General features: G+C 39.7%; 1 protein-coding gene across 1 annotated transcript in view; it reads right to left on the bottom strand.

The window, feature by feature from the left end:
• Positions 1-16,037, bottom strand: part of epb41l3b (erythrocyte membrane protein band 4.1-like 3b) — a 49,196-nt gene extending 33,159 nt beyond the window's left edge. Inside the window, 3 exon segments of the mRNA XM_034104778.2 lie at positions 3,204-3,338; positions 7,564-7,730; positions 15,907-16,037. Of these exon segments, the coding sequence (XP_033960669.1) occupies positions 3,204-3,338; positions 7,564-7,719 (291 nt within the window). The 5' untranslated portion in view covers positions 7,720-7,730; positions 15,907-16,037.
• Positions 16,038-27,268: the final 11,231 nt, after the last annotated feature.

Here is a 27,268-nt window from a genome sequence, read left to right as displayed (position 1 = left end):
ATGCTTTTGTACACTTCCTGCTTTATTTTATTCCTCTCAAACTCAGAAAACACACATTGTCTTGTTGTACTTTGGTTGTGTAAAATCAAACTGTAAAAAACTAAAAAGATGGATCACTGTATGGATCAAACTGAAAATGACTGTGCAAACTATAATATAAAATTCTGACACCAAATAATGAGTTATAAACAAGTATACAGAACAATTATTATTGCTGTTGTAAATGCCCATTGCTTGAATCCTTATGTGTAGTTATTTCACATCTTTTAGATTCATGAGTTCCCCACCTTTTGGCCATTTGAAGGGCAATAAGTCCAAAGTGACCCCTAGTTCCAGACCCTGTCCTTAGGAAGTCTTCCTCTGCCACAGCGGGACACCAATCGTCATGCCAACACACAGAGCGTCGATGACACTGATTCTCTCCAACAAATGCTCCCATTTCATATTCTGAACTGTCTGGGACTAATCCCCCCCCCCCCCGTCCAAACCCCTGGTGGGGAGGAATCTGCTCCGAAGAGATTTCAGGAGGAGGGTCTGGTACTCCTTGCTTTCTGTGTGCATACAAGTTGAAACTAATACTTTGAGAAATGTCTCAACTTTCTATTGCGAACGAGGGAAATATGTCAAAGTGAAATGTCAAATAAGGTCACTATTCAGATTTATTCCTGAATTCATAATGTTCTCGAGAAAGAATGACTGTTGAAGGCAGAAAGAAGCTTTTATGTTGGGGAGCTGTGGCACTCATTTACAACAGAAATACATTTTCCTTGACGTGCATGCGAGGGGATATTTCGGAATCCTCGACGGTAAAAACTATAGATAATCAGAGTGTTTGTTCCACTCACGGCTCACAGTGCTGTTTTTTTGGGGAAAAACTATCCTTATTAAGCTACTCAACATAAAAGAAATGCAAATGTGCTGCGAAAACCACCAAATCCTGATGAGATGGATTATTAAAGAGGCCCTATTATGCTAATGTTCAGGTTCATATTTTGTATCTGTGCCTCTACTGTGGAATGATTACATGCTTTAATTTTCAAAAAGCTCTTTATTTCTCTCATACTGCCTGTGCTGCAGCACCTCTTTTCACCCTCCGTCTGAAACCAGAGCCCAGTCTGCTCTGATTGGTTAGCTGGCCGGCTCTGTTGCGATTGGTCAACCACATAGAGATGGCTATGATGTACAATTCGTTAGAGCGCTAGCCAACAGAGGTGTGAGTGTTACATAGTGATGTGACGGTTACAGAAGTAAACCAAAAAGTCCAAAGGAGGCATTCCAGGCAAGGAGGGAGTGTGTGGGAGTAAAGAAACTGTGATTTCAGCCTTCCAGACCATTTACATGCACAGAAACCTATAGAGCACCCCAAAAAGCACAATAAGAACCCTTTAAAATAGCACACTGGCTGCCACTCTCTAGTGACATTCGTACCTATCTTGGTCTTTTGTTACATTGGCCAGAAAATAACAAATCCATCAACACTTGACCCTCCTCTCTGATTTTAACACATCGTGATTCACATGCTCCAATTCTTCTTTCTGCAACTCACCCCATTTCCATATTTAATTTTGACCACTTTAGGATGAAAGCCACACAGCTGGGGTGGCGGAGTTGGGCGCTACACATTTACAACACAACGACACGTGTTTTTCCACTGATTATTCCTTTTCCTCATTGGGTTTATTTCAGGATTGCGGAAGAGCTTTGAAGTACGAACTAAACATTTAAGAAACGTTATAGGAATACTTTTTTTCTCTCAAGACTACACAGAGAAGCTTTGGAGGAAAAACAAATCCCACAAAGCAATTTGGCACAAAGCAAATTTGCAGTGAAATCCATGAAATCCCTACTTCTAAGAAGGGCGGTCAAAATAGCAGATTTGAATTCAACAGGCCTGGTATCATAAGACTGATACACACAGAAGTAATCCGAGCAGAAGGAGAACGCTGTTATCTGTTTAGCTCCTTATGGCAGGGTCTTTGAGGGATACATTCATATTTAATGCTGAAATCAAAAGTTCTGGTAATCTGTCAAACATCATTTTAATATTTTTTAGTGTTTATCGAAAATGTACTTTTCCATGGACCCCTTCACCCTTTTTGCAAAGAATGCTTATGTTTTAACTTTGTGGTCACGGAGCATAATAAGTAAATAAGTATGCCTTCAGACTTCTGAATAAACAAGCCAAACTGCCTCTGAAATTAGAAAAGTGAATAAAGAGGCCATTTTAAATTAGTTTCATCCTGAAAAAAGGTGAATTTTCCGTTTGCACATTATATCTGTAGCATTCTTCTAACCCATTACACAAAGCTCACCCTAATGGTCGCGGTTAAATGGACCGGATCGAACTACCAACATTCCAGGTAATGAAAGAATAATGTATTTTAAATTAGCATTGATGAAACAATCATGAACATTTCATTCAAAGTCTAATTTACAGACTGATGCCGTGCTGCGGCATTCCTGCAAGGCAATGGGAAAGGCCAAGTATGCTGCATAACATTTCATTTCTCACAAGTATCGCTGCAACAAATGATTCATTTAACTGTCGATTCACCCGTCAAGTACTGTCTCGATTAAAAAAAGTGTTGTTTGGTGTATAACAGTTTCTAAAATGGTGAGAAAATGTCAATCAGTGTTTCCCAAAGCCCAAAATGAACTCTTCAATGGTCGTTTTTGTGCATAAATCAAAGATATTCAGTTTAATGTCATGTAGGACCAAAGACACATTTAATAAGATGTAACCTTTTATTCTTAAAAATACTCTGATTGATGAAACGTTATTACTGACTCAGGGTCCAGATGAAAGACAAGACATTACATAGATAATGTAATAATGATTCACGGGTTATCCAAGTAGTTGTCGATAAAGAACATTTGCAGCTTTAATCTCAAGTTAAATGCGTTTGTATATCAGTTTACACAGATGTACTATTGCCATATTCCCCTTTAAGCATTTACGGCCCTCTTGCAAAATATTCATCTTAAATCTTAAAAAGTGAACTCTGAAATAAATAACCCAAATAAATCCAAAATATAAACAAAGTATATCAAGTAAGTTTCCCAGCAGGTATGGAGTCTTTAGCTCATGTATTTAAATAAAAGTGTGTTTGATGTTTGTTAAAATGTGTGTCAACCTAAACAATGTATGCGTGTGAACTTGTACACGGTTTGTACTAATATCATTCAATAAAACAAGCTCTCACCTCCACGTTGACTGAGAAGTCGGAGCCGTCCAGCATGGTGACTTTGCACTGCATGATCTTCACCCCTTTCAGAGGAGACCTGGACAGACGGCTGGTAGACGACTGATGGGACACCTGGTCGTCCTCCTGCGTCTCCTGAGAGGAACCATTCACAGCTATTAGTCGAGTGATGCATTTACATTATTACACATGATTCTTGCACTGGACATTTTCTCAGCTTGTATTTTTGTTGCATGATTGAAAATATTCTGCTTTTAGGTTGAACGTGTTCACAGAGCAGAAATGATAAATACCTCCTGTTCAACATGTCTTTTACCCCCAACTGCCTCTGACTACTTAGTGTAGTTGTCTGTGACAAAAGCAGCAGTTCAGTCACATGTCCAGACCCTAAATATAGAGACTGGGACCCTGAGTGAATTTAATCGGGTCCCACTGAGAGGAGCTGGAGGTGTGCTGCCATTTTGTCTTAAACTGAGAAAATCCAATTTTCCACTTGGCTGAAAAACAAAGCCCTTCCCGACTGACTTCATGCAAGAAAAGAGACCTTCAGCTTCCAGACGTTTTTCATTCTTCCCCCGACACAAAGTGGATTAAATCCCCTCGCATTTTCATTTGTTAATTTAACATTTCTTATCTTTCCAGGCTATATCCATCACATTGTACCTGATCTGAGTAGCTCATGCAGACCAACTCTCCCTTTTGATCCGTTCAGAAAGAAATCACAGGACCTTAGAAACTGAGAACTAAAGTGACAGTATAATTTTAGATTTAATGTAGCTAGAATTTGCATTAAATACCAAAGGATATATTCAAATATGTGCAGATGATTTGTGACAAATAAGAAAGTATGCCCTCAGATATGAACAGAGTTGACAGTTTTACTACTTTTGTGTGTGTGCACCCTGTTGGACTCGAGACACCTCAGTTAGAGCTCACAGGAAACAGTGTGTCAGCTTGCTGTGATTTCTCTCAGTCTTGTTCACACATCTCGGACAATGCCAAGCATCGTCCTCAGTGTGACGCTGTGAGGGTGTTTAATGTGGATACATGCGAAAAGTAAAAAGTATAGATGCACATAATGAAAACACCCGAGGGCCCTGGCAGCTCAGCAGGTAGACGCTGTAGCATTGAGACCGAGTTATTGCTTTATTCCCCGACTCTCTTATGTTCGAAATACAGAAGAAATGTCCCCCCTTCTTTCCTTTGTCTCTCTTTCAAATGCAAGCAACAGTGCTTTCTTGTGTGCCACGCTGGTGTCATGACTTTGGGGTACACTACATAACAAATACTACCCCCTTAAGATACCACTCTATAGTCATGCATCATAGTGGGTCATATTGATAAAAGATATGGGTTATTTCAAATCACAACATCAACTTGTATCTTGATAAAATACATTTTCATAAAACTAAATCAAATTTTTGTAAATAAAACAACTAGACAGGAATGTCTGTTTTTGGCCTTATCCAATTAAAGAAACATTGAAAAAACATCCTCTACTTAATCACAGTCCTGCCAAAAATCAGGTGAATCTAATAAAGTCCGATATAACCAGGACCGTTAATAAGTAAGTTACCCCCGTACAGCACACATTTCTATAATCTGAAGGTAATATATCTTCTTTATCAGACAGCCCAAGTCATGTGAAGCTTTAATAACTACCAGCATTTTAATATATGTATGTTCGTGTTGCATTACTCAGCATAAGTGATAATGCATCTATCCATCAGCCCGCCCTGCATCTGATGCTCTCTCATTACAGCCCATCGTGATTCACGAGTAACTCATGCTCCATTTCTCCTCTTCATTAAACAATCCCATGCTTTTTGCACCTCGTGGTGGGACTGCCGCGTCTGAGGGGCTATGAGCCCAAACACGTGAAAGATCAAGAGGCAAAATGTCTTAAAACTTGTTTGCACATCTGGCTGGCGTGACTTTTGACCTTTTGAAATTGGGCTGTAAATGATAGAAATCAAGTTTCAACTGAATCCAATGTTGATCTAGTTTATACATGCTTAAGATGTCACACCATTGTAAACATGATAAGATAGAACAACTCTGAGCCTATCCCTACTACTCCATGCGGTCTGAATACCTTCATATACTGAACAGATACATTTCTTACAAACATATGGAAATTAAAGTTATTTCGTACTCTCTGGGTTATAGAGAAGCTTCAAGCTAGCGCAGGTAATTCAAACTTCAATATGTGAAGAGATTTGTTTGGGATAAAACTGAACCTTGAACTACCGTACTTTTCGGACTATAAAGCGCACCTGCATATAAGCAGCAGCAGCTAAATTGTCCGTCTGTCTTGCTCTCGTTCTGTCTCTCGGTTCCACTTTTACTTTGGCGCGCTACCTGTCTCACTCTTTTCCGGTCTCCAGCTTTTCCTGCTGGAGCCCGCCGCTTAAAGGTGGCGGGCGCGGACCGGTCATAGAGCCCATAGCGTTAAAGGTGGTTAATTTTACCTGTAAAATCCATAGATTTAGGAGGTTCCCTAGTGGCCGCTAGCTGTACAAACAAAATGGGGGAAAAAGTCGCGGCTTATCGTCCGAAAAGTACGGTAAATCAGTACCATACTTACTTGTTTGCCTGTCCATATTTGTCTACCCTCCCTCATACTGTAAAGCGTCTTTGAGTTGTGAAAAGCACTATATAAATAAAATGCATTATTATTATTATTATTACTTTTGTAACTGCCAGAAAATTACAGGCCAATACGTTTGCATACACAGCTTTTAACACTGTAGTAAATAATGTAAAAAGCATGATTCTGCCTCAAGTTGTAGACCGTCCCCGTGCAGTGTTGAAGCTCTGGAGGTTCAGAGAGATTAGATAGTGAGCCCTGGACGTTGTGCGGGCAGAGCACTTTGTGTTCAGATTACATCAGTGTCTCCTTGGGATGTCTGAAAGTTAACATGGACAGGCTGTAGTCGACACGCCTCCTTGTAACAGAGAAAGGGTTTTTCACTTATCTATAAAATAATATATACACTGTAGTCCACCAGCCTGCAGGAGGATCATGTTTTAAGTAGAATTAAAATAATCACAAAATGCAGTTGTTTGTGTGCAATGTGTGTGTTGGGAAAACGGCACTGCTTTAAAAACAGTAAACAATAATGACTTGGACATATTCTTACTCTCAAACTATTTAAAACAGTTGACCATGCCAGGCTCTCCCAGAACAATGAAGCTTTGCAGACATTTGGTTTGCAGATATACAACCAATGATGATGAGTGGTCTTAAACATTCAGAAAAACGAAATGCTCATTTCATAGCCCGACATCTCAAACCGTGAACCACTAAAAGCCCTGAGGTTTGTCTTCAGCGACTCCAGTGGTTTACTCGTTCCTCCCGCAGCATGAAAGTCAATCTGTTCAATCAGCTGACCGAACACTGAGAACAAAAACATCCCCACTTTGTCCAGTGTTTTTTTCAACCCATTAACTGAACAACAGCACGGAGTACTGAGAGAAAGACGAGTTCCTCGACAACAGATGCATCTGCTGAGTAAACGTCATGGTGAACACTGAGGTCATGTCGTCCATATTTATTTTGTTCATTTCCATTTTTCACACAAAGACACAATTCATTCAGGAGTGGGAAGAATGGCCTGAATGTTTTCTCTAATTCAAGCTAATCTGAAGGAAGCTGTACATAAGGAACCCGGAATTAACATTACAAAAGTGCTTTAAGAAAGAAATGAACGATAAAATATGTGTGTTGAAAGTGTTGCATTGGATTGTATCTGTCAATAAGTACTGTGAGATTAAGAAAAGATAACTAATTGTGATATTTCTACTGATATTGTGATTCAGTACGACACACAACAATAGAGGAATTTACATTTTTGTTGCATTATTATAATAATTAAAAATAAATTGAAACTATCATGGTTTGATTTTTGAAGAGGATCTGTGCCAAGCAAATATGTTTGAATATACACTACCAGTCAAAGGTTTGGACACACCTTCTCATTCATTGTAGATTTATACTGAAGACCTCAAAACTATAAAAGAACACGTGGATTTTTAACACTTTTTTGTTAACTAGATAATTCCATATGTGTTCTTTCAAACAAAAAACATTGAGTAAGAAGGTGTGTCCAAACTTTTGACTGGTACTGAATTTCTTTAAAAAAAAAAAAAAAAGATATGTAGGCCGGGATAATTCTGTAGAATACAATTCATTCATAAATGGTATTTTAACACATACAGTATACAGCCTTTAACAATTATTATGCTTCCTGCGATTTGAATATTGCACCACATAACTAAAACACGTGCAGCCCTAGTGTCAGAGGCCACTGTCTGGCTCCATCCTCCTTCTGTAGGCTCAGGTATTTTAAAGGCTGACCTGCTCTTTCCGGGCGGGGGTGCTGTGTCCGGCGGCAGCGGGGAGCTCCGATTGGTTCTCAGGCTCGACAGGTTCGGCGGCTGCTTTGGCTATCCCCTTCTCCTTGTTCTCCTGCGGCTGCTTGGCCTCCGAGTCTGCGCCCGATTCAGTTGTCATGGTTAATCACGCTGGAGTGGGGGAAAGAGGGAAAAAGGGATGAGTCAGCTGACTTGTTATGAATTGATGTACTGTCGCTTCGCAGCCCAGTGTAACGAGAAGCTCCTCTCTGATGCGTGCGCAGAGACGAGGATATTGTTTGACAGCAGAGTAAGAAATGAAATTAATGTAAGTGGCGTTTGCGCACTCAAGTCCCGTTCGCAATCATTTCAGGAGTGTCAGCAGCTGATAATGGAAAGTGCCTCGATGGCTAATGCCCTGACATCCACAGTATCCACGATATACTGCGTGTCATTTCACATAAACTAGAGACGCCAAACGCTCACACCAGAGGCTGCAACTATCATTATCATTTTCTCTGTCAAAATCTTCCCCAATCCATGCGTATGTCTTGCTTGATCCAAAATACAAAGGAATAATAGGTTTATAAATAGTAAATATAATCGAAAATCAGCAAATGATATCATTAGAGAAGCCTCAACCAGACAATATTCAGCATTTTTCAAAGGATCTAAACTAAAAGTACACTTATGAGTAAAATATTGAATAAGCAATTGCAGAACATCAAACATCAATTAAACAGCTAAACCAATCCTGAAAATATGAGGAATAGCGTTCTCCTCTATATTGCACAATCTCCGCCCTTCAGTCTCTATGCAAAGTATTTACAAACAAGTATCCAAAGTATCTGAACAGCTCGAGTACATGCCTTTCAGAGCATGACCTTCTCCCTCTTGCACTCGCAGCATACGAGCTTCAGATGCCATACCAAGGGCCTGAAACTAGGTAATGAGGGGAAACATGCATCGGCCGGTTTGGCCAAGCGAATATGACAGATAGGACGGATCTCACTGGGGGCCCCTGTGCTAAACCCACAGGCTTAGACTCTGGGATGCAGGGTTAGCAGGGCGGGGCTACCAGTGTCTGGGCCCCTGCTGCCTGTGGTCAGTAGTATGGATGCCTGTCATTCTGCTGTTGGCCTGCTTCTGCCTGACTTCTATTTATAGAGCCGTGTTTACTCCGGGGTGGGAGGATCGCTGACTTCCAGCCGGGGACAGCAGCCTCTGGATCCACAAACTGTGGGCTGAGGTGATCCCCAACACTTCAGACATTTGAACAAAGTTATTTGCCCTACTTGTATAGGTTTGTTCCGTTGCCATATATTCATTCATTTTCATATATTCATCAGTTTTAGTCTAACATGCTAGACTTATAGAAATGTATTTATTACGATAAACCCCTTGAGATGCACCATTTTGTTTTCAAGGGGGTCCCGACAAAAGCAACGTCTTACAGACATACATGAACAAAGTAACAGACAGCAAAGCATGACAAACTGGGACAAACCACGTAGTCTGTTAAGTAAAATTCATGAAGTAATACATACAAGTATTACAATTCGTAACAGTAGTTACTAATAGATCAGTTTCATTAATAACAAGAGCAATCGTGTCAAGTCAAATTTGTGTGGAAAGACTGCTATTTCTATATATTAATTATTGTGCCTTTTTTATTTTGAGTATGAATATATACATACAGTATATTTATATAATTTCAATCTTTGGGACGGTGAGAAACGGCATTTCGGTCCCCCTGTTCGTACCACACACACAGAGAGAAATAAAGTTGACTTTACTGAAAAATACAACTTTTTGAGACAATGGATAACTTAAAAAATTAAGCATAATGCATAGAAAAAAACACGCATTTTGAAACACATCAAGCAATAATTCGCTTTTTGGGGGGGGGGGGGGGGAAACCTGTCTCAGTCAGAAAGCTTGATCACTAAATGTGTCCCCACAGAGAGGAACATAACTGGATGGATACACAGCTGGAGTCCTTGCTCTCATCAGGCACCCGTGTTGTCATGTTTAATCTGTGACATATGCATGGATACAAAATACTTAAATGTGAACAGAAATCAAGGTTTTGTAGTCTCCGATAAAGCGCCGCAGTTGTGATCATGAGCTCATAAAACAAACATAACATCTTGATTCAATATAATTAGGTTTTACAGATTAATAAAATGCAGAATGATACAACATTTAAGTAGGGAATTTTATGTTTCAACGCCAAATGGTAATTCGTCTGCGCTCGTAGCACTTGGTTTGATTTCCAATGGAATAAATTAAAATTGATTTACAACATAAAGCCAAATCAAGCTTTGCCAAGTAACAAAAACAACTTCAGAAGAGAAAGATTTTAATGATTAAATGGATCACAATTATGATGACTCATAAAAGCAGTAAATCGTGACTTTCTGCATTTCGGCACTTTCTTTCAAAGGTCACGTAAAGGGGTCACTGAACGCAACATCCTGATAAAACTCTTTCTAATGTTCAACTTCAACAACTTGCGATAAAATTGCTGCAAAGACGAGCTAATCTAGATCAGAGTAGCGAGTAGCAGAAATGCGAATGAAGCGATGAAGTCACAAGATCCAAATTCCAACCCTCCACGTTTTTCCAAGTGCGGATAACCAACGGCAAAAGACCACTCGGCCAAATCCACGGGAGCCCTCTTTCAAAAGCGCTCGGCTATACTTTGTTGTGTCATGTGTGGCAGAGTTGAGGAGCGGCTCGGCAATCAGCTGACACATGATGTCTGCACACAGCTAACCTTTGCTTCTCTTAACCCCCCATATGAAACAGGAACGATGGTAGGAGGGGAGGAAAGGAACATCTTAGCACCATAGAAATGGAGGAAGAATACGTTCAGTCACGGGTGACAGGCACTCTTCACAGGGCCACACAACAGCCCACACAGTGGCCTTGTGTGTGGCCCTCACCATGGACTGGCACATACACTATGCATTCAGAACGCTGTATTCACAACTCATTTAGTGTCCCGATAGTATACAGGAGCGGCGGATGATTGCGCCGATATCGCCTTATCATATTGACAATAAGAAACAGCTGGAGAAAAGGTGTTTTATATTAACGTCTCTCAAACTTTTGAAGAACTAAACACCCGCTTTGCTGCTCGATTGCAGAACAATCTTGGGTAACAGATATTAATTGTCCTAGGTCATGAAAGCTTTGACCTTTGCTGACAGAAACAGCTGGTGTTGGGTACGTGTTGGGCAGCAAAAATCCCCAGACACATAAGAAGTCGGGATGGATTCAGATCCAGTATTGACACCAAAACAAATCTTGAAATCCCTCCTAGCGCTTACAAGTGCAAGTCACTGCAGGCTAAGATAACAACAACAACTGGACAGATTCTATGATGTTCACTAGCTTTAACTACAGTATAAAAATAAGAAGCTGCGACATATAGGTTTTCCATTTCACTATGATATTGAAAATAAGGGGAGAAACAGAAAAAAAACGTCTTATTTATTCGAAATTCTGGGTATTTTGTAGACTGGGAACCAGATCCAAAACGAAAGCAGCTATCTGAGCCCATCCCTAACAGGAAGTAGGTCTTGACTTCTGCATATGGTTCTTGCATCAGTTCAGTACATCTAAGCAAGCAGTAGCAGCCACCAGACTGAAGACACAACAGCAAAGAATGCTGACACACTCAAACCTTGCCCACAAAACACTATAACCACAAGCACTTTGTGTAAAAGATGTCATCAAATGTATCTCTACGAAAACCACATAAACACACGTTTCACTCGAGTGTGTCCTGATGGAAAACAGGTTTCTCCTCAGTTGCACTTGCAGATAAAAACTGATATTCTGAGAGGAAGGACAAGCAGAAACCATACATCAGCAAAAGAACAATTATTCTGTTAACATAGCACACCTTTTTCTTCTTTCCAACATAAATCAAGGTAACCCTGAATGGAATCAAACCCACTGTCCGCCACTAAACAAACCAATTTAATCAGAACATCCCATTTAGAAGGACTTGTGAGATTGAAGTGGTTATTTATGTGCAAGCTCAGCAAAGGTTTATTAGCAAGTAGCGACATTACATCATTGGTCATGGACACTAAACGCTGTGCATCGGCCCCCATGCGTGCACACTTCCATTTTTAAGGTCCATTTGTGATTGTAACGCATACTGTTGGAAAGTGGCCTGTGCACACGGACACACACTCTCAGGAGGATGAGGGGCCGCCATCTGTGCAGAGTGCTATTAGCCGGAGTACACCACAGCTGGGCCCATCCCTGTCACCCCTGCCCCCACAACCGTAATACCCCGGGGGGCTTAAGGAGGTTACACAGAGGGGAATAGTTGGTGTTTTTTGACACGTCCCGGCCCATCCCCAGTGGGCTTGTAGTATATGATGCGACCCCTCTATATGCTACGGGGCTGACAGCTGTCACACACACACACACACACACAAACCCAGACACTGTAACAGGATAGCATGTAGCTGGGCATGCCACTCGGTTGGGACACCTCTGCTGAGGAGCTTTACATCCCCAAAGTGCTTTCAACCGCCTTTTTTTCAAAAACAACAAACACATTTATTGATGGTTCTTATTATGAAAAGGTAACCCATCGTAGGCATCTCCTTTTTAAATATTTATAGTCATTTATCACTTACATAATATGTGAGGCATACAGTGAATGCTTTAAAATGCCGTGACTCAGGACACATGCAACATTACATCAGCTCTGTCTGCATGCATCGAGTGGTGGTAATAAGTTGTGCCGTCCCAACAATCTTCCGAAAAATAATATGCACACATCGTTGCTAAAATAATAAATAATTACCTGTACTCATAATAAATAATCTTGATGGTTGTTTATTTTGAATAAATAGCATGATTTTTTTTTTTTTATCATTGAAGGCATTCCTTTTTCTTTTAACAGCTTCTTGTTGGTCCTTCAAAATAAGACACAATAAGTCAGACTTAAGGAAACCCGCAGTCGTAGAATAAAGTTAAGAAGGTAAAACAAGAAAGACTGGAATTGATCGCAACTGGATTGAAGAGTAGAACAAATTTGACAGCTGCCAACATGTTTTTACCCGATCTTCAGTCCACTCAAACTGGTGAAGCAAGCAACACGAGGAACTAGTTATTAGTCTGGCGCTCTAATGAGAATCAATGTTGCCCACTGAAAAAACCGCAACAACAAGTGACTGACCTTCCCAACAAGACACTAATAGACATTCTGACAAAGCTGATAAGGGCATAAGACATGTACAAAATGTTTCAGCTTCGTACAGTGTAGTCCTGTCCTTAAGAAATCAAGAAATATAAACAACCCAGATCTGTTTCTACCTCAGTGTTCAGCCAGAACATTCTCCGCTCTGGTGCAGAACAAACTAAGCAGTTCAGGCAGGAAATATTTCAATTACAGAGAATACAAAACAGTCTACTAATCAATAATGCAACCCACTAAAGAACATCGTTCAAACTTAGGAAATGCCTACTAACAGTGACTCAGCAAAACATCCGAGAGCTGAGGATTTGTGATATTGGCTCAAGCTAATAGAGACTACCTTAATGAAGCTTCTGTGTTTATTCACGTAGTTTCAGAGAGGCATCAAGTCCCCTTAAGATTCTTTATAAAGATATATGTTTCAGTCATTTAGCAAACTCTTAGAAATATGGACAAATAAGTTAAAACAATACAATAGGACCACAACAGCTTCCAAAATGATCAAAACGTGGAATCAACGTGTCTCTAATCGATTTGAAAGAAAAACGGAACATAGTAAACCTTAAAGTAAGATTTATTGTCTCATAAGACTGCAATAGTGTAAGCCTTGTATCGGAGGAAATTGGCAACTGACTCCAGACGCCATTGATCCAATCCACTGCTAAACTGATGGTAATTATCTTCCATAAAAACAGCCTCATACCAGCTAGAACAAGTAGCCATTTCAGAGGCTTTTTTCCTCATATCCATTTTCAAAAAGGTTTTAGTTTAACCCGTTTAGACTGAAACCAGACAAGACACGACACCACTCAACTGCGGGACTTGAGGAAGGCAGACCAATCACATGAAGGTGACTCCAAGCTGAGAGCATATTTTGCTGAGGAGGCCATAAATCCTGTCGGCTCGCTGGGTTTACATTCTTAGCATTACGGTCACCGGCAGCGAGGCACTCAGGGATACAGAAGACAGACCAGCTAACCCATTGTTATCCTTACTTGACTGGGCACTTCAATATTCAACAAGATTCTTCGTTGCCATGAATTCTTACAAGACCAGAGTTGGTTTCCTTGAAAGCCTGGCACAAGCATGCACAAGAACAGCTGGAAAACACCTGAAATACATGTATGTCTGGAGTTAGCATCAATCAATCCAGTTGTACAACCAGAGGGAAAATCCCCTGTTAATGTAAAAGATTAAAACTAATTCCCAGTAGCTTGACGAAGAGCTAATAGCGTCTTATACGGTGGCTGGGATGGGCCAATAGGGATTCATTTGATGAGATTAGCTATAGGTAATCATTACATTAGCTGTGATTTGATTACTGATAATGTTCACACGAGAGCATAATGTGCAAATTGGTTGTTGACATATGTTCAGACATGCCTACATTACCCTCACCTGTATACTTATTGGTTCTTTGGAAGTACTCCAACGTAGCCTGAGGTGTATACTGTATTCAAGAGAAATAGGCCTGCCACTAATGTTTATCACTAATTCCTTGAAGCCTTAGTTGACATAATCAAATGTCTTGTGATATCAAACCAACCATAGAACATTTTTTATATTTAGTTGTATATAAAAGACGACAAGTATACATAGGAAATAAAGATATACATTCTGAAAAGTAGGGCTGACTTCGACAAAAAACTTAAGTCAACAAACACTCATATGATCTGTTTGACTAACATATTAGTTTCTCCAAAGATGTGCTTATTTTCCTGGATATAAGCCACACAACAAAGCATAATATTGCTGAAAAATCAATTGTAGTAGACGACTCAGCAGCCCTAACAGAGGCTGTTGCTCTTTTGCTTTATACAAGTCCACTGTGTCATTGTGCATTTCTATTATCAGTCAATAAGTTGCTTGTCTTGGATAAGAAGCAGTGACCCTTGTTGACTTTTTACTAAGAAAAATCAATAAAAGATGATTCTCCCTTTTACCTGTACTGTGCATGACCCCATTGTGTCTCTGTGGTGCTCAGTGGTAGGTTTACTGTCACCTAATCCTATTATTTTCAGTGTTTCCTTATCAAGGGCTTAAGGAAAGAGGGTGTCGTATGTTCTAGACATCCAAAAACCCTCCAAGAGATGTGTGATTTTGGGCTGATGAAATAAAGCCCATTACAACCTTACTTAGACCTGCAAAGCTACACTATTCAAAGAGAATGTGAGTTTCGTAGTTAGATCAAGATCTTCAGCATGTATCAAACAATAACATCAGTTAATTTTCAGTAAATGTGGGACAGAAAGACAACTATATCAATGTTTGACCACACTGTTATAAGTCAATGTAGGCATCAAGAGATACACTCTCAGTGATTAAACTATGAAAGCCTGCAAACAAGGCCCCTGATGTTGCTGCCTTTCAATGCTACTGCAACAACAGCTTACTGTGCATCTTAATCAAATTGTCAAGTCAGACTCCGGCCATTGCATTCCGTGCTTACAGGGATGTGGGGATGCTAAAAGCGGATCCAGACCGTGTCCTCCTGCCCCTTAACCACGCCTACCGCACTGCAGATCAAAAACACCAAAGTATGTCGTCTTAACCTTCCGACAATTTAACAATTGTAATCCATTAACTGTCCTCAAATGTAACCGTGTTTGCTTGGGACTCAGCGCATGTCCTTGAGTGATGAAAACACGGCAGATTCTCGGTTGGGAAAAGCATTTCTGTCGTTTAGTTTTCACCCATTTTGCACTTTCTGCCTCGAAACCGGAGCATGTTAGCCTACTGTACCTAAAGCGGCTTGTTGCTTTGAAATACCCGACTTTTAGCTCCAAAAACCAGCATCTGCAGGCAAGCCCATTCAGCGTTAAAACCCCACGTAGCTACAATGTTACACACCGAAACGTTACAATGCAAAACAACGGGATAGAAAAGGTTATGACCGATGTTTCTGACACGGTTAGCCACGTCTTTTCCGCCTGGTTGAATACAGTAGAAGTGTTTTTTAAATGTTAATTATCTGTCATCGGCCGCGGGTGTTGTGGCCATAAGACCCGAATATGTCAAGAGAGGAAATAAGACAGAGCAAACCGGGAAGCGTGCATCTCATGTTAGGCAGCCTAGAGGTAAGATTATACGAGAAAAGCAGCAAAAGAAAAGGTTTATTACCAGGTAAACCGTCCCTCGTTCGGCTGGTTATGCGAGTTGCATTCGCAGTGGGCTTCTGTTTCCTGACAGCGGTGCTACTCTGCTGCAGTTCCCCCCTCCACCAGCCTATCACACTGCTCTATGCAGCTGAGCAGAATTGTGGGATATCAGGACAGCCTGGCACAACCCCAAAACATACACACACACAAACAGAGCATGGCAATTAATGGCACGAGGTTTGTCGTTTTACATGGGAAAAAGGCAGCGCGAGGGAAATGAGGTTGAATGAAACTGAATTATGGAGTGCGTTTATTTATAAACTATAGGCTACTCAGGTAGAGTTTTGAGATAAATTAGCTTTACTAGAATATGCAACTGCGTATTGATGAATCATTGTCATTCATCCAGCTATGCCCAGCCCACATTGGCTTACAGTACACCATTAGAGCAGAAACAACGAGTCATTTGATCATCAAGAGCCATGTCATTTCACATATTCTCTCGTTCTTATGATTGTGAGGATTGCTGCTTAAATTATCAGCATATTTAACAATGATGACAATAATCATTATGAACAGCAGCTATGGATGCCACATTCATGTAAAAAGAAAAAAGTATTGTTGTATTGCTCTTCCCTGCAAGTGTCGAGCCACAAAGCTACCCTGCATTTTTCACCATCAAGACCTGATGAAATATGATGAATTTACAGTAGATGCTAGATGAAGCTACTTCAAAGTATACAAAGTAGATCAACTGTGCTCACCTTGGACCAGCCCCAACATAAAGATGCTTCTCAAAGACTTACCAACTGTACTAATCCAAGACATGTTAAAACGAGCCAATAAACACACGGACACACATCTGCTGCCCTCCTCGAGCTTGTGGTTATTCGTGCACAAATACAGACCTAAAAGTTTTTAATTAGTGTCTGGGCTATTCCCTCTGGGGCTTTGAGGGTTTGCCTCCTGCCTCTCAGTGGGAACTTGACCCAACTCGGTCACCGATTTGACTTTTATTTCATCTAATTGCTTTCATGCACAAGTAGTATACCACATGCTAACACTTACAGGACATTATGCAAATATAAACACACAGTCAAGCTCAGTACGGAGAATTGTTTTGGTCGTACTGTCGTGCATGGATTCCCTAAATGGGGACAGACACACTGCAGGCTTTACTGATAGTAAAGGGTACATTTAATGACACACACACACACACACACACACACACAGTGCAACTCTTATGTACGGCAGCCCCACATCTGGCTCCTCATTCAGCCTCGAGCTAATTGAAACACAGCTCGTAAAAACAAGCTCGATGACAACAACAACGCATGTTTGACATTGAATACATATCATTCACATTACAATCCGAGTTAAATTAGCTACTCTCCTAAAAACACCAACTTTACGAGCCACCACCAGTGCGAGAGCGAGGTTAAGAGCTCAACAATAGATGTAACACAATATTCCTGTAACCCTCGATGCTGGGAGGAACAATAATATCCGAGGAGGGCTGTCGGGAGGAGTCTTTTCACTGGGTAACTAATAACACATGGCAGTGCAGAGTCTAATGTGATCGCTCCAGTAACAATAAAAGGTTTAAGAATGCGTTTTTTGCTGCGGCGACAATAAGAGGAGAGGCATTCTTACAGGTGCAACGATCACTATAGTGAAAGACCTTGGGATCTATGAATTGTACTGTCATATCTTGGCTTGAGTCCCAATGTATTAACATAATATGACTCTGTTAAAATACACACTGTGCACTAGGCACTAACAACTAACTGTGATGTCTGCACAGCCAAACAGTAGTGATCTGTATTTAGAGCAGGAGTCTGGCGCAGTATTGTCGTGACCAGACTGATCGTCTGAGACATTGCTCATCATGGTCCGCCTGGCAAGAGGGAGGTGACTGTGCGCCTGTAATGCAGTACACACTAGCTTTACTCCAAAAGGAAAAACCGATGTTAACAAGCTGGAATTGTTAAACGCGTGTCTGATAGCAGTGGACCTTATAAATGAGTAATTTTCCCTAAATCTACTTCAGATATTATGTCAGGGCAAAAGACAGATTTAGTAAACCCTGCAGAACTAATGCAATATAACCAGTTGCAGAATTGGTAGCAAGGGGTGAACAAAATGCATTGGAGCACCAACAAAGCGTTATCGTCTGTAGGCCAGCCGACAGTATACAGCATAGCTTCTTTTTAATTTAAAGGCCACCCTAGTGGGCCCTTTTTAAAGTTTTCTACACTGAAATGGCATCTAAGAAAGCACTTATGCAAACTTTGGGGCACCAAGATTGATTAATAATCCACCAGTAAACAAGAACCTAAAAGCAGAGATTTAAATTGAGTTTATTGTGATGGTAGAAATGTGATCTTGTGCATAACGGTTCATAAATAAATACAGTAAGAAGAATGTATACACAAATGTAGACATCTTAAGAAAGCTATTGTTAAAACTATAACAACATCAAAAATATTAAAACATACTCTATTCAAACTTTAAATGATAAAGATCAAGGTGTAATATAAAACAGGAAGCATGCAACAGCTTTGCCTAGTGACCAAGTGTAATGCTGACGAGTTGTATTGTTTCCTGTCTGATGCAAGTCAAAAGGCATTGAACTTTGCTTTCACATGTTTTGAGATACAGTCTTTATCTTTCTTTTTAGTCCATGTAATACGTTGATAATGACATACTTCTCCACTGCACAGGAAGTGCTATGTGTGTTTGGCTGACATACGATTTATGGGAAGTTAAAACAAAATGGTGTTACAGATATTTGACACTAAGGAAATGTTGGCAGTAAAAATGAAATCAGACCGACACCTCCTGAGAGTTATGCGAGTTGTTACTGTCTGAGTTCTCCCTCTCTGTATGTATAGTGACTTGCAGATAAGTGTCAGAGCTAATCTGTGACTCCTCAAAGTCTCCAGAACAGCCCTTGGTCAGCAGAATGATTAATACCACGAAAGACCGACAACATGTGATCTCTGGACTCTACTCAGCTTATGTGGCTGCTTAACTCCTCACTTTTTTCTGCTGCGTACAGACAGTTAGTTCCTGTGCAGCTCATCTGCTCTGAAGCTCGACTTTGAACTGGTGTAGCTTTGAATTCCAATGTGTTTTCTCAATTATTAGCGGAAATGGGGAAGTTCAAAGTTATATTTTCCTTTTCACACAAAGATTATTAGAAATAGTACCAGTGAAAAGTGAAGTTGAATTATACTGAGCTCCTGAAAAGTGGTAGGGAAAAAACATTTTAACTGGAACACTCAGATAAAACGGCGGGGGGGGGTGTGTGTGTGTGTGTGTGTGTGTGTGTGTGTGTGTGTGTGTGTCTAAAGAAGGTCCAGTTGTGATAGACACAGTTCACCACTGTTGTATACACTCAGTCTGTAACATGAGTAACCTTATGAACCTCATTACAGTAATCCAATTTAAAGTGCTGCGGTCAGAACAAGCAGGCTAGCACTTAATCAATCCATAATTATATTGAAGCATGTCTCTAACAATACATGGCAAATCACCCATGTGATCTAATTAGAAAGAACTAAAAAGCAAGTCCAGGCCAGCATTCCTCATCGTCCCCGGGGTCCGGAAGAAAGTAATTACTGATCCAAAAGGTTTTAGATGTTGTAAATTGCATTTATTCAGGCTATGTCATTCTGAAATAAAGTCATTTCTATAACAAGAGTACTCTCAGGCAATATTTTAAGTTATAAAAAGTCCCATTGTCCAATATATGAATGCACTATAGAGCATTAGGGCTGAACGATTAATCGATTTTAAATTGAAATCGCGATTTTAAATGATGCGATTATCAAATCGCAAAGCCAGCGATTTTTTTTAACATATATATATTTTTTTACAATTCTTTTTTTTGTTTTCGTGTGTCAGTCATCCACACCAATCAGAAGTGCTGTGCTCCACATGTACCAGCCATTGTTAATCAATCAGAAGCGGCCCATGATAGAAGGTGATAGACAGATTGATCCAATCACCTGCCAAGTATTTTTGAAAGTGCCTGCCCTTTCCAAATGGCTTCCAATGGAGCTTTAGATGGTTTCTGAGTCAGGTCAGTGATGCTCCATCACATGTTCTACATCTATTACAGGGTGAATCTTTAACTGAAGCTTGACTTTAAAGCAACCCAACGGAAGTTTCATGTAAGTTTAGTTCTTTCACTCGTAGCTCGGACTGCGGGGGTGCTAGAGACGGGAGTACGTTGATACGACCGTCCTAGCCGGAGTTATGGCCGCATTTTACAATAAACTTCCGTTGGGTCGCTTAAAAACAAATATCGCAATTCGAATCAAAATCGCAATATTTGTCAGAAAAATCGCAATTCGATTTTTTCCCAAAATCGTGCAGCCCTATAGAGCATGGAGACTTGCTGTTCATCATCACATTGAATACTGTTTGACAAACTGGTCGTTTGCTTGTGCCACAAACCTGAAACCCTAGAACAGCTGTACAAGAGAGCTATCAAGGTGTCTGACAGAAAGCCTCATTCATACCACCACTGTACCATCCTTGAAAAACACAATTTCTTGAGCTTTGACCATATTAAGTCTTTTAAAAGTATGTGCTTTATTTATAAATGTTTACATGGACTTGTGTGTGCTGCTCTTGCTCTTTTGCACTTTTTCCATATCATGTATTTGTCTTTGCTATATGTATAAATGTCGTGTTCTTAAATGTTTTGTGAGGGACTGCGGATGGAAATTAGCTCCAAGCTAAAATCCGGCATATTTACATTTTCTTGTTTTAAGTGTTCATTAATGTGCATTGTCCCCGCTAAATAAACGATTAAATGAAAATGAAGATATTAATTGCCATTTTTTTGTATCACACTTTGAACTCAATGAACTCAAAGTGAATTGGCTCCAGCTAAGCCTTCTTCTTCGTCTCCAACTAACAAAAGCTACCGTCCCCTGCTGTCCAGCTCTACTCGGCTGTAACACTTCACTCCCAAAGGGCTGCAGGTCAGCAAGCATGCATGCCAAATGAGAGGCTGATTTTGACACCTCAAACTGGGCCAAAGCTCCCAAATCAACCCCCTGTCTCGCGCACACCATCATCACACTACACCGTACAATTAGAAAAGTCAGTCTTTTCATTTTTTGTTTCCTTTCATGTAAAGCCAAGGGGACATTCTGCATAATAAGAGGAACATGGTATTTATACTGAGATACTGATGAGCTGTTCTTCTTGTTTTTTGCATGAGGAAAGTAATCTAATCTTGAGGAACCATAAATACAGATTGTAAAGGCTAATGATTGTGCCCTGCAAGTGATTGCGGAGCAGGCATTTTTAGATAAAAGCAGGGGTAGCACATGTGAAGCGTGTGGTTTGGTAGAAGAAGAAAAAAACTACAGCATTGTAAAGAAAAGTGTTTTCCCTTTCAGAGTTTTTTTTGTATGGGTATCAGCCTTTTAGCTAAGGAGAGTAATTTAAATAGTTTTATTACATAAATACCAAACTAGATTTAAGGTAAATAGTGTCACCTCTACAAAGCTCGCATCTTGTTCACAATGTGTTCATTTAAAATCATGTTTTTATGTGTTGGGTTTTATTTTTTTTCTGCTTCCATTTGTATTTTCTAGCTATGGATATATCACAGTTTCATATTTTCATTTATTATCTGTTGAATGAGTGAGTTGTTTTTACTAGTATTGTCCGTTTCATCTTTGAAGTACTTTAAGACAAACTCCAACCAGCCACATTAACAGCAAGAAAGAACCTCCCACATATCAACACCATTATTATTATACTAGAGCTGAAAACAAAATAAACTTCAGCAAGAAAAATAGTCAATTCAAAGCCTGAATGTTCATAGCAAAATAGAGTCCTGTATTGTTGTTTTTCGTCAGGAAACAAAAGCACATCTTTGGAGGAATTCAAGCCATTGTGATGCGAACCCTCTTCTGTCCACTATAAATACCCTGTTGCTGTCAAGGTGCCATGCCAGGAGCCGCAGCTTTATAAGGCAGCTCTCCAGAGAACAGGCAACGTTCGGAGATAACCAAACTCCCAACAAGCTTATCTCTCCACTCTACAAGATTGAGTCATACTTGTTATCTCTGCCCACCCCCGAAGGCTGTGGTGATTGTAAGCAGCACTGCTCTCACGTGTCCAGTTTCGCTCACTTCAATAAAGCAAGAAATCTGCGTCTGTGGTTTCATTTGCATTTTATGATTCATGCTGATGCTCCTGATGTTATGTCATAGGAGGTTTAACATGAGAGGAATAATGGTATGAGTGGAAGTATATTTAGTATCGACAACAAAAAACATTTGTATACTATGAAGCTAAAACAATTAAGCTTTTAATCAATCAATACAGATTAAATCAATCAGAACCTCCTGTGATAACTGATGAATTGTTTCACTTATTTATCAAGCAAAAGTGTCAGAAATCACTTATTATTGAATGGGACTATTTGATGCCTTTGTTTATCGTATTTTTAAATAAAAGGAATGCTTTGGGATTGGTATCAAAAGAACACATTTGAAGATGTTAACATGGGAAATTGTGAGGGGATTTTTTCCCCCCATTTTATAGATCGTATCGACAAATCAAATAATCAATAACATTGAGAACACAATGATTTATTGAAGGGTGTAGATGTAATTCACTTTAAATATTGTGTTTTCCTTAAAGCACAACAATATGCACAAAGTTATTAAATTAAAATATATAATATATTAATTAAAATAATGTGATTTATGTAAAAAAAACTATTTGTGGGAAATAAAAAAAAGGTTAATATTTGTTACTTTTATTGTTAGAAGTTAGTTGATATAATGCAGGCATGTCTACTGGACCCACCTTCTGATCGTAAAGGGTGATGTGTAGGAATGTGGTGGGTGTAATGTAATAATTCTGCCCCGTCTACATAAGTGACTCCAAACTTTCTATGTCTTATCACAATTAATGATAATGCCAGAGATTGGCAGACCGTTTCATAAACCTTTAACCTATATTCCTGACTAGTGCTGCGTACCGGTACGCCGAACCGGTACTGGACTTGTAAAAAGTTTCGGTTCAAGTCCGGTTAAAACCGGAACGTCAGGAACCGGTACTTGGACTCGCAAAAAAACTAGCACTTACGTATATTCTGGTGTCTGTGGTTATTTAAACATTCCCTGATAAACGTTATTCAGCGGCAATACATGAGTGCTAATCCCAGTGTGCTCAGTGTACAACATCACATGTCATTTCACCTTCGATTTACGGTTTGAAAACGTAGAATTTCGCCACATGCTAATGCTAACCGGAAGTGAAGAATTTTCAGAATAAAAGTTTTAAGTTAATAGTGTGAACTTTCGGTTTTTTCAGAATAAAAGTGATTTAAATTAGTGTTTTTAATTCAAAATTACGCCATATCAACATTGATTTTAATTTCTAACAGTATGTATTGTAGAGTTGTAGAAAATACATGGTGCACAGACAGTACAGTACACTCTGACTGTACAGTCACTAGAGTGTAGCCTATACTGTATATTAGGTGTGTAACAGTGTGATGCGTATAGTCTACTCTACACTCTACCTTTCAGCAACGTTTTAGGGATTTAGGCTCAGTCAGCTCAGGGACTGTTTGGTTACTTTAGTTTGGTAAATGAAATAAATGTTTGAACTTTGTAGTAGTTCACTGTAGTTGCTGTCATAAGTCATTTGTAGACTAAGTGGCACATTTGTACTTTGTAGAGAAATGTAGACACAAGTTGGAAGGGAGCACAATAAACCTGATGAGTTTGAATTTGAGTTGATTATGAGTTAATGTTCAATTGATAATTAGCTCACAATAAGTTCACTTTAGTTACTCACACAACTTGACACAAGCCATGGGTTCAGGTCCGGACTTATAAGTCCGGACCTGAACCTGAACCTCTGGACTTGAGTCCGGACCTGAACCTGAATGTGAGTCCAGGTACGCAGCACTATTCCTGACTCATGTGTGTGTCAAAATGAGTCACAGCATCACGGAAATAATGTCTTCTCCTCAAGTACAGCGCAAGCCCCATTGATCATGAAGTTGTCTGACAGTAGTATTGTTTTAAATCCCTAAGATGAAAAGGCAGAGATAGTCCGTATCAATGGCAACACTACATCAAAACAACAGGAGGAAATCTGTCTGGAGCAGAACGAGCCATAACTATGAACATGAATGAATGACCTTGAGCCACACAAAGACGCTTTCATCTCGTTATCTCGACAGTAAGGAATGAAATAACATTAAAAGTGGAATTCCTAAGCAGAATACATTCCTTGTTTCTGAGCAAAGGTCATCAGGGTCGCGAGATTTTCTCTAGTGTAAAAAGGCCTGTTAATGTCCATATGTTATACCTGATGAAAAGGAAAGTTTTTGTAAATGCCGTATTCAAGTCAAGTCAAGATTTTTGGAATTTCCCAGACGCTTGCCCATAATTACAACCTTCCTGTGTTCCAGTGGCCCGGCTTGGAAAAACTAGGAAAGAACCATGGTTGCCCGCAACATTTAAATACACTTACCCCTTCTCACAGCTGCCATCACGTCATTTACAGTGTAGTGAGTGCCGCTTTCCATTTTGAATTTACAGCTATTTAGTTACTTCTTTGCACCAATAAAGAGTAAGCTACTTTTATCAGAATCTCATGACTCGGCTGTCTAGAGTTTAATGTCTTCACACTTTTTTTTTTACTTGGATGTAGTCGTGAATATTTATAATGGACACTATTGTAATAATCGAAGTGAAAACAATGTAAAAATAGGTAGCTTGGAGAGAATGAACCCCAGAATATAAAAGCTTTAAAAAGGGGGCTGCCCACTTGTATTGTTGGAGAAATCACTTGTTTTGCAGTGCATACGAGTTGTTTAGCTTTTTAAGAAGAGTTTTGACATAATTAAGACCAATCAACAAGCAACCAAATACTGGGAATCTACTGTCATTCATTATAAGTCTTGACAACTTATATACAGGCAATTCCACATTATGTAAGCTTAATATGGAAGGACATAACACTACCTCTCACTTTCTGTATGGTGTGACATAAAGTACACGTTGTATACTCAAGTTAAAGACCAGTTAGTCAGTCATGGTGACAGCAAAAGCACTAACTCAGCAATTGCCTCCAATCATCCACTCGTGAACACTTGAAACGTGCACTACCGTACACGCCACCACTGGCCACTGAACGTGACAAGGCCATCGCACTTTGCCCAGTCTTATCTCCCTTCCTGCACATTCATCTTTCAACCTGGTAAAACTACTGAACTCTGAGAACGACCATGTAGGCATATAAAAAGCAAAAGTCCATCTTAAAAATATAAAATCAATCTTCATTACAGCCAAATGGACATTAAGTATTACCAGAAAAATCGCCATGCAGTAAAGTTTAACTATACCTCCTACAGTTAAGAGTCTATGAAAGGGAGTCTTAAGACAAAGAGCTCTTACTTCATTGATTCATGCACATTTCTATTTTGGGGAGAATATGAGCGGAAAACACATGCTGTGATGACTTCCCATTTCCGAACTGCCTGCCTGTGCCCAGCAAGCTTTTGATCAGGTGTGCGTGTGTGCGTGTGTGCGTGTGTGTGTGTGTGTGTGTGTGTGTGTGTGTGTGTGTGTGTGAGAGAGAGAGAGTGTGTATTAGGGACTGCTTACTCAGCAATAGCAAAAAGAAATAAGTTAAGAAGACGCCTTTAAAAAAGTTAGTATAGACCTCATTGACATGTCACATAATCAGCATTTTGCAAAGGGCCTCAAACCAAATGTCACATATACATTTAAATAGAACATAGTTTTGTTTTGTAACTTTATAACCACAAAAGCCAAGGTTGGCTCCTGTTACACCAAGCTTTGGTACAAGTTAACCTTAGTTAAAATAATGAGGTAATGCAACATTTGTGATCTAGCTCCCCTTAAAATGACCCTATGGACTTATTCTGGAGCAGCTAAAACGGATGTGTCTTTTAATAAACACAGTCTGACATGTGCCTTTATTTGTGTAAACTGCCTCAGTGTTTTTGTCCCGCTTTAAAAATGTGTCATAAACAAGTACTCACCATTTCACAATCCGGGAAAGTCACCAGGAGAGCAGCAGGTCACAGCGTGTAGGAATCCCCGGTGTTCAAAACAAGACACAAATGGAAAATGAAACAAAACATGAACTGAAATGAGACATTAACGTGTCAGTGAATGGAAACTACCTGTAAAACAGTGTTAACATCCGCTAAATCTGACTTAATGCTGTATAAATCATGCAAAACGGAAGTTAATATACAGTCCAGTAACCGTATTGATATAGTGAAGTTCAAGAGCAGAAAACAAGTTTACCTGATTTTTATAAGAAGTTAAAAACTCCTTTAACGGCAGAGCAGTGTGTGAGTTTACCGGAGACCCGACGTGGGGCTTGTCCAGTTAAAAAGGAATAGACACCTGTAAGCGCCTGCTTTGGAAAACATTCCCAGAGACCAGATAACCCCGCCCCTCCTGCCTCAGAAAAACGGCCCGCATAGTACTCTGAAACAGACACGCCCAGCATGACGACACCAGCAGCATACAGTCCCAGTGCCACCTGGTGGAGGCTTTTCAGAAAGAAGGGGTATGTTTGATAATAATCTGTGTCACATGACCACCAGATGGCCTCGTTAGGCTGAGCTACATTGAGATGCTTCATGATAGCAGAGGTTCCTAAAGGATGACTTTTTAACTGAACTAGCAATGTTGACAATATGTACCACAAAGAAGTAATCTGAAAGTCAGTGGTGGTGGAACATATTCAGATGATTTACAAAAATAACAGTAGCAATATAAATATAGGCTACAACATTACCAGTAAAAAGTGATGAAATAAAACGGAAAGTATACAGTAAGCGAGCATATAGTATCCTATTAGATTCATCTACAGATGTTTAAATCAGCATTCAGATAGTCAAGGTTGAGTTTATTGAACTATTTGTATTTAGTCTTATACTATTGAGTAGTTTAAACCTGTAACAAACATTACCACATAGCCTACACTCAGTTGACATTGTATTAGCTTAAACTAAAGCTGTCCAATGTGGCAGTCTTGCAATACTGTAGATCCTTTCATTCTGCATGAAGATTATACAGTTCAGTTTTGTTAGTAAATATTTTATGTTGATTCAACTTTATGGTTATGTTACTGCTTCATTAAGGTATAAACTATTGTTAGACCTAAGCTATATTTGTACCTTATTAGTACTTAAGTGTATTTTGCGTTTTAGCCTGCAGTAACTACATTTTGAATACATGTATTGGAGTTAAAAGTGAATTTTTTCCCATTGAATTATATGTTGTAGAAGTATAAAATAGCTGTAAGTAATCTCGAAAAGAAACTTAACGGGAATACATTTACTAAGT

This window comes from Pseudochaenichthys georgianus, chromosome 17, assembly GCF_902827115.2.
Source record: "Pseudochaenichthys georgianus chromosome 17, fPseGeo1.2, whole genome shotgun sequence".
NCBI lineage: Eukaryota > Metazoa > Chordata > Actinopteri > Perciformes > Channichthyidae > Pseudochaenichthys > Pseudochaenichthys georgianus.
This window is presented reverse-complemented; position numbering and strand designations above follow the sequence as displayed.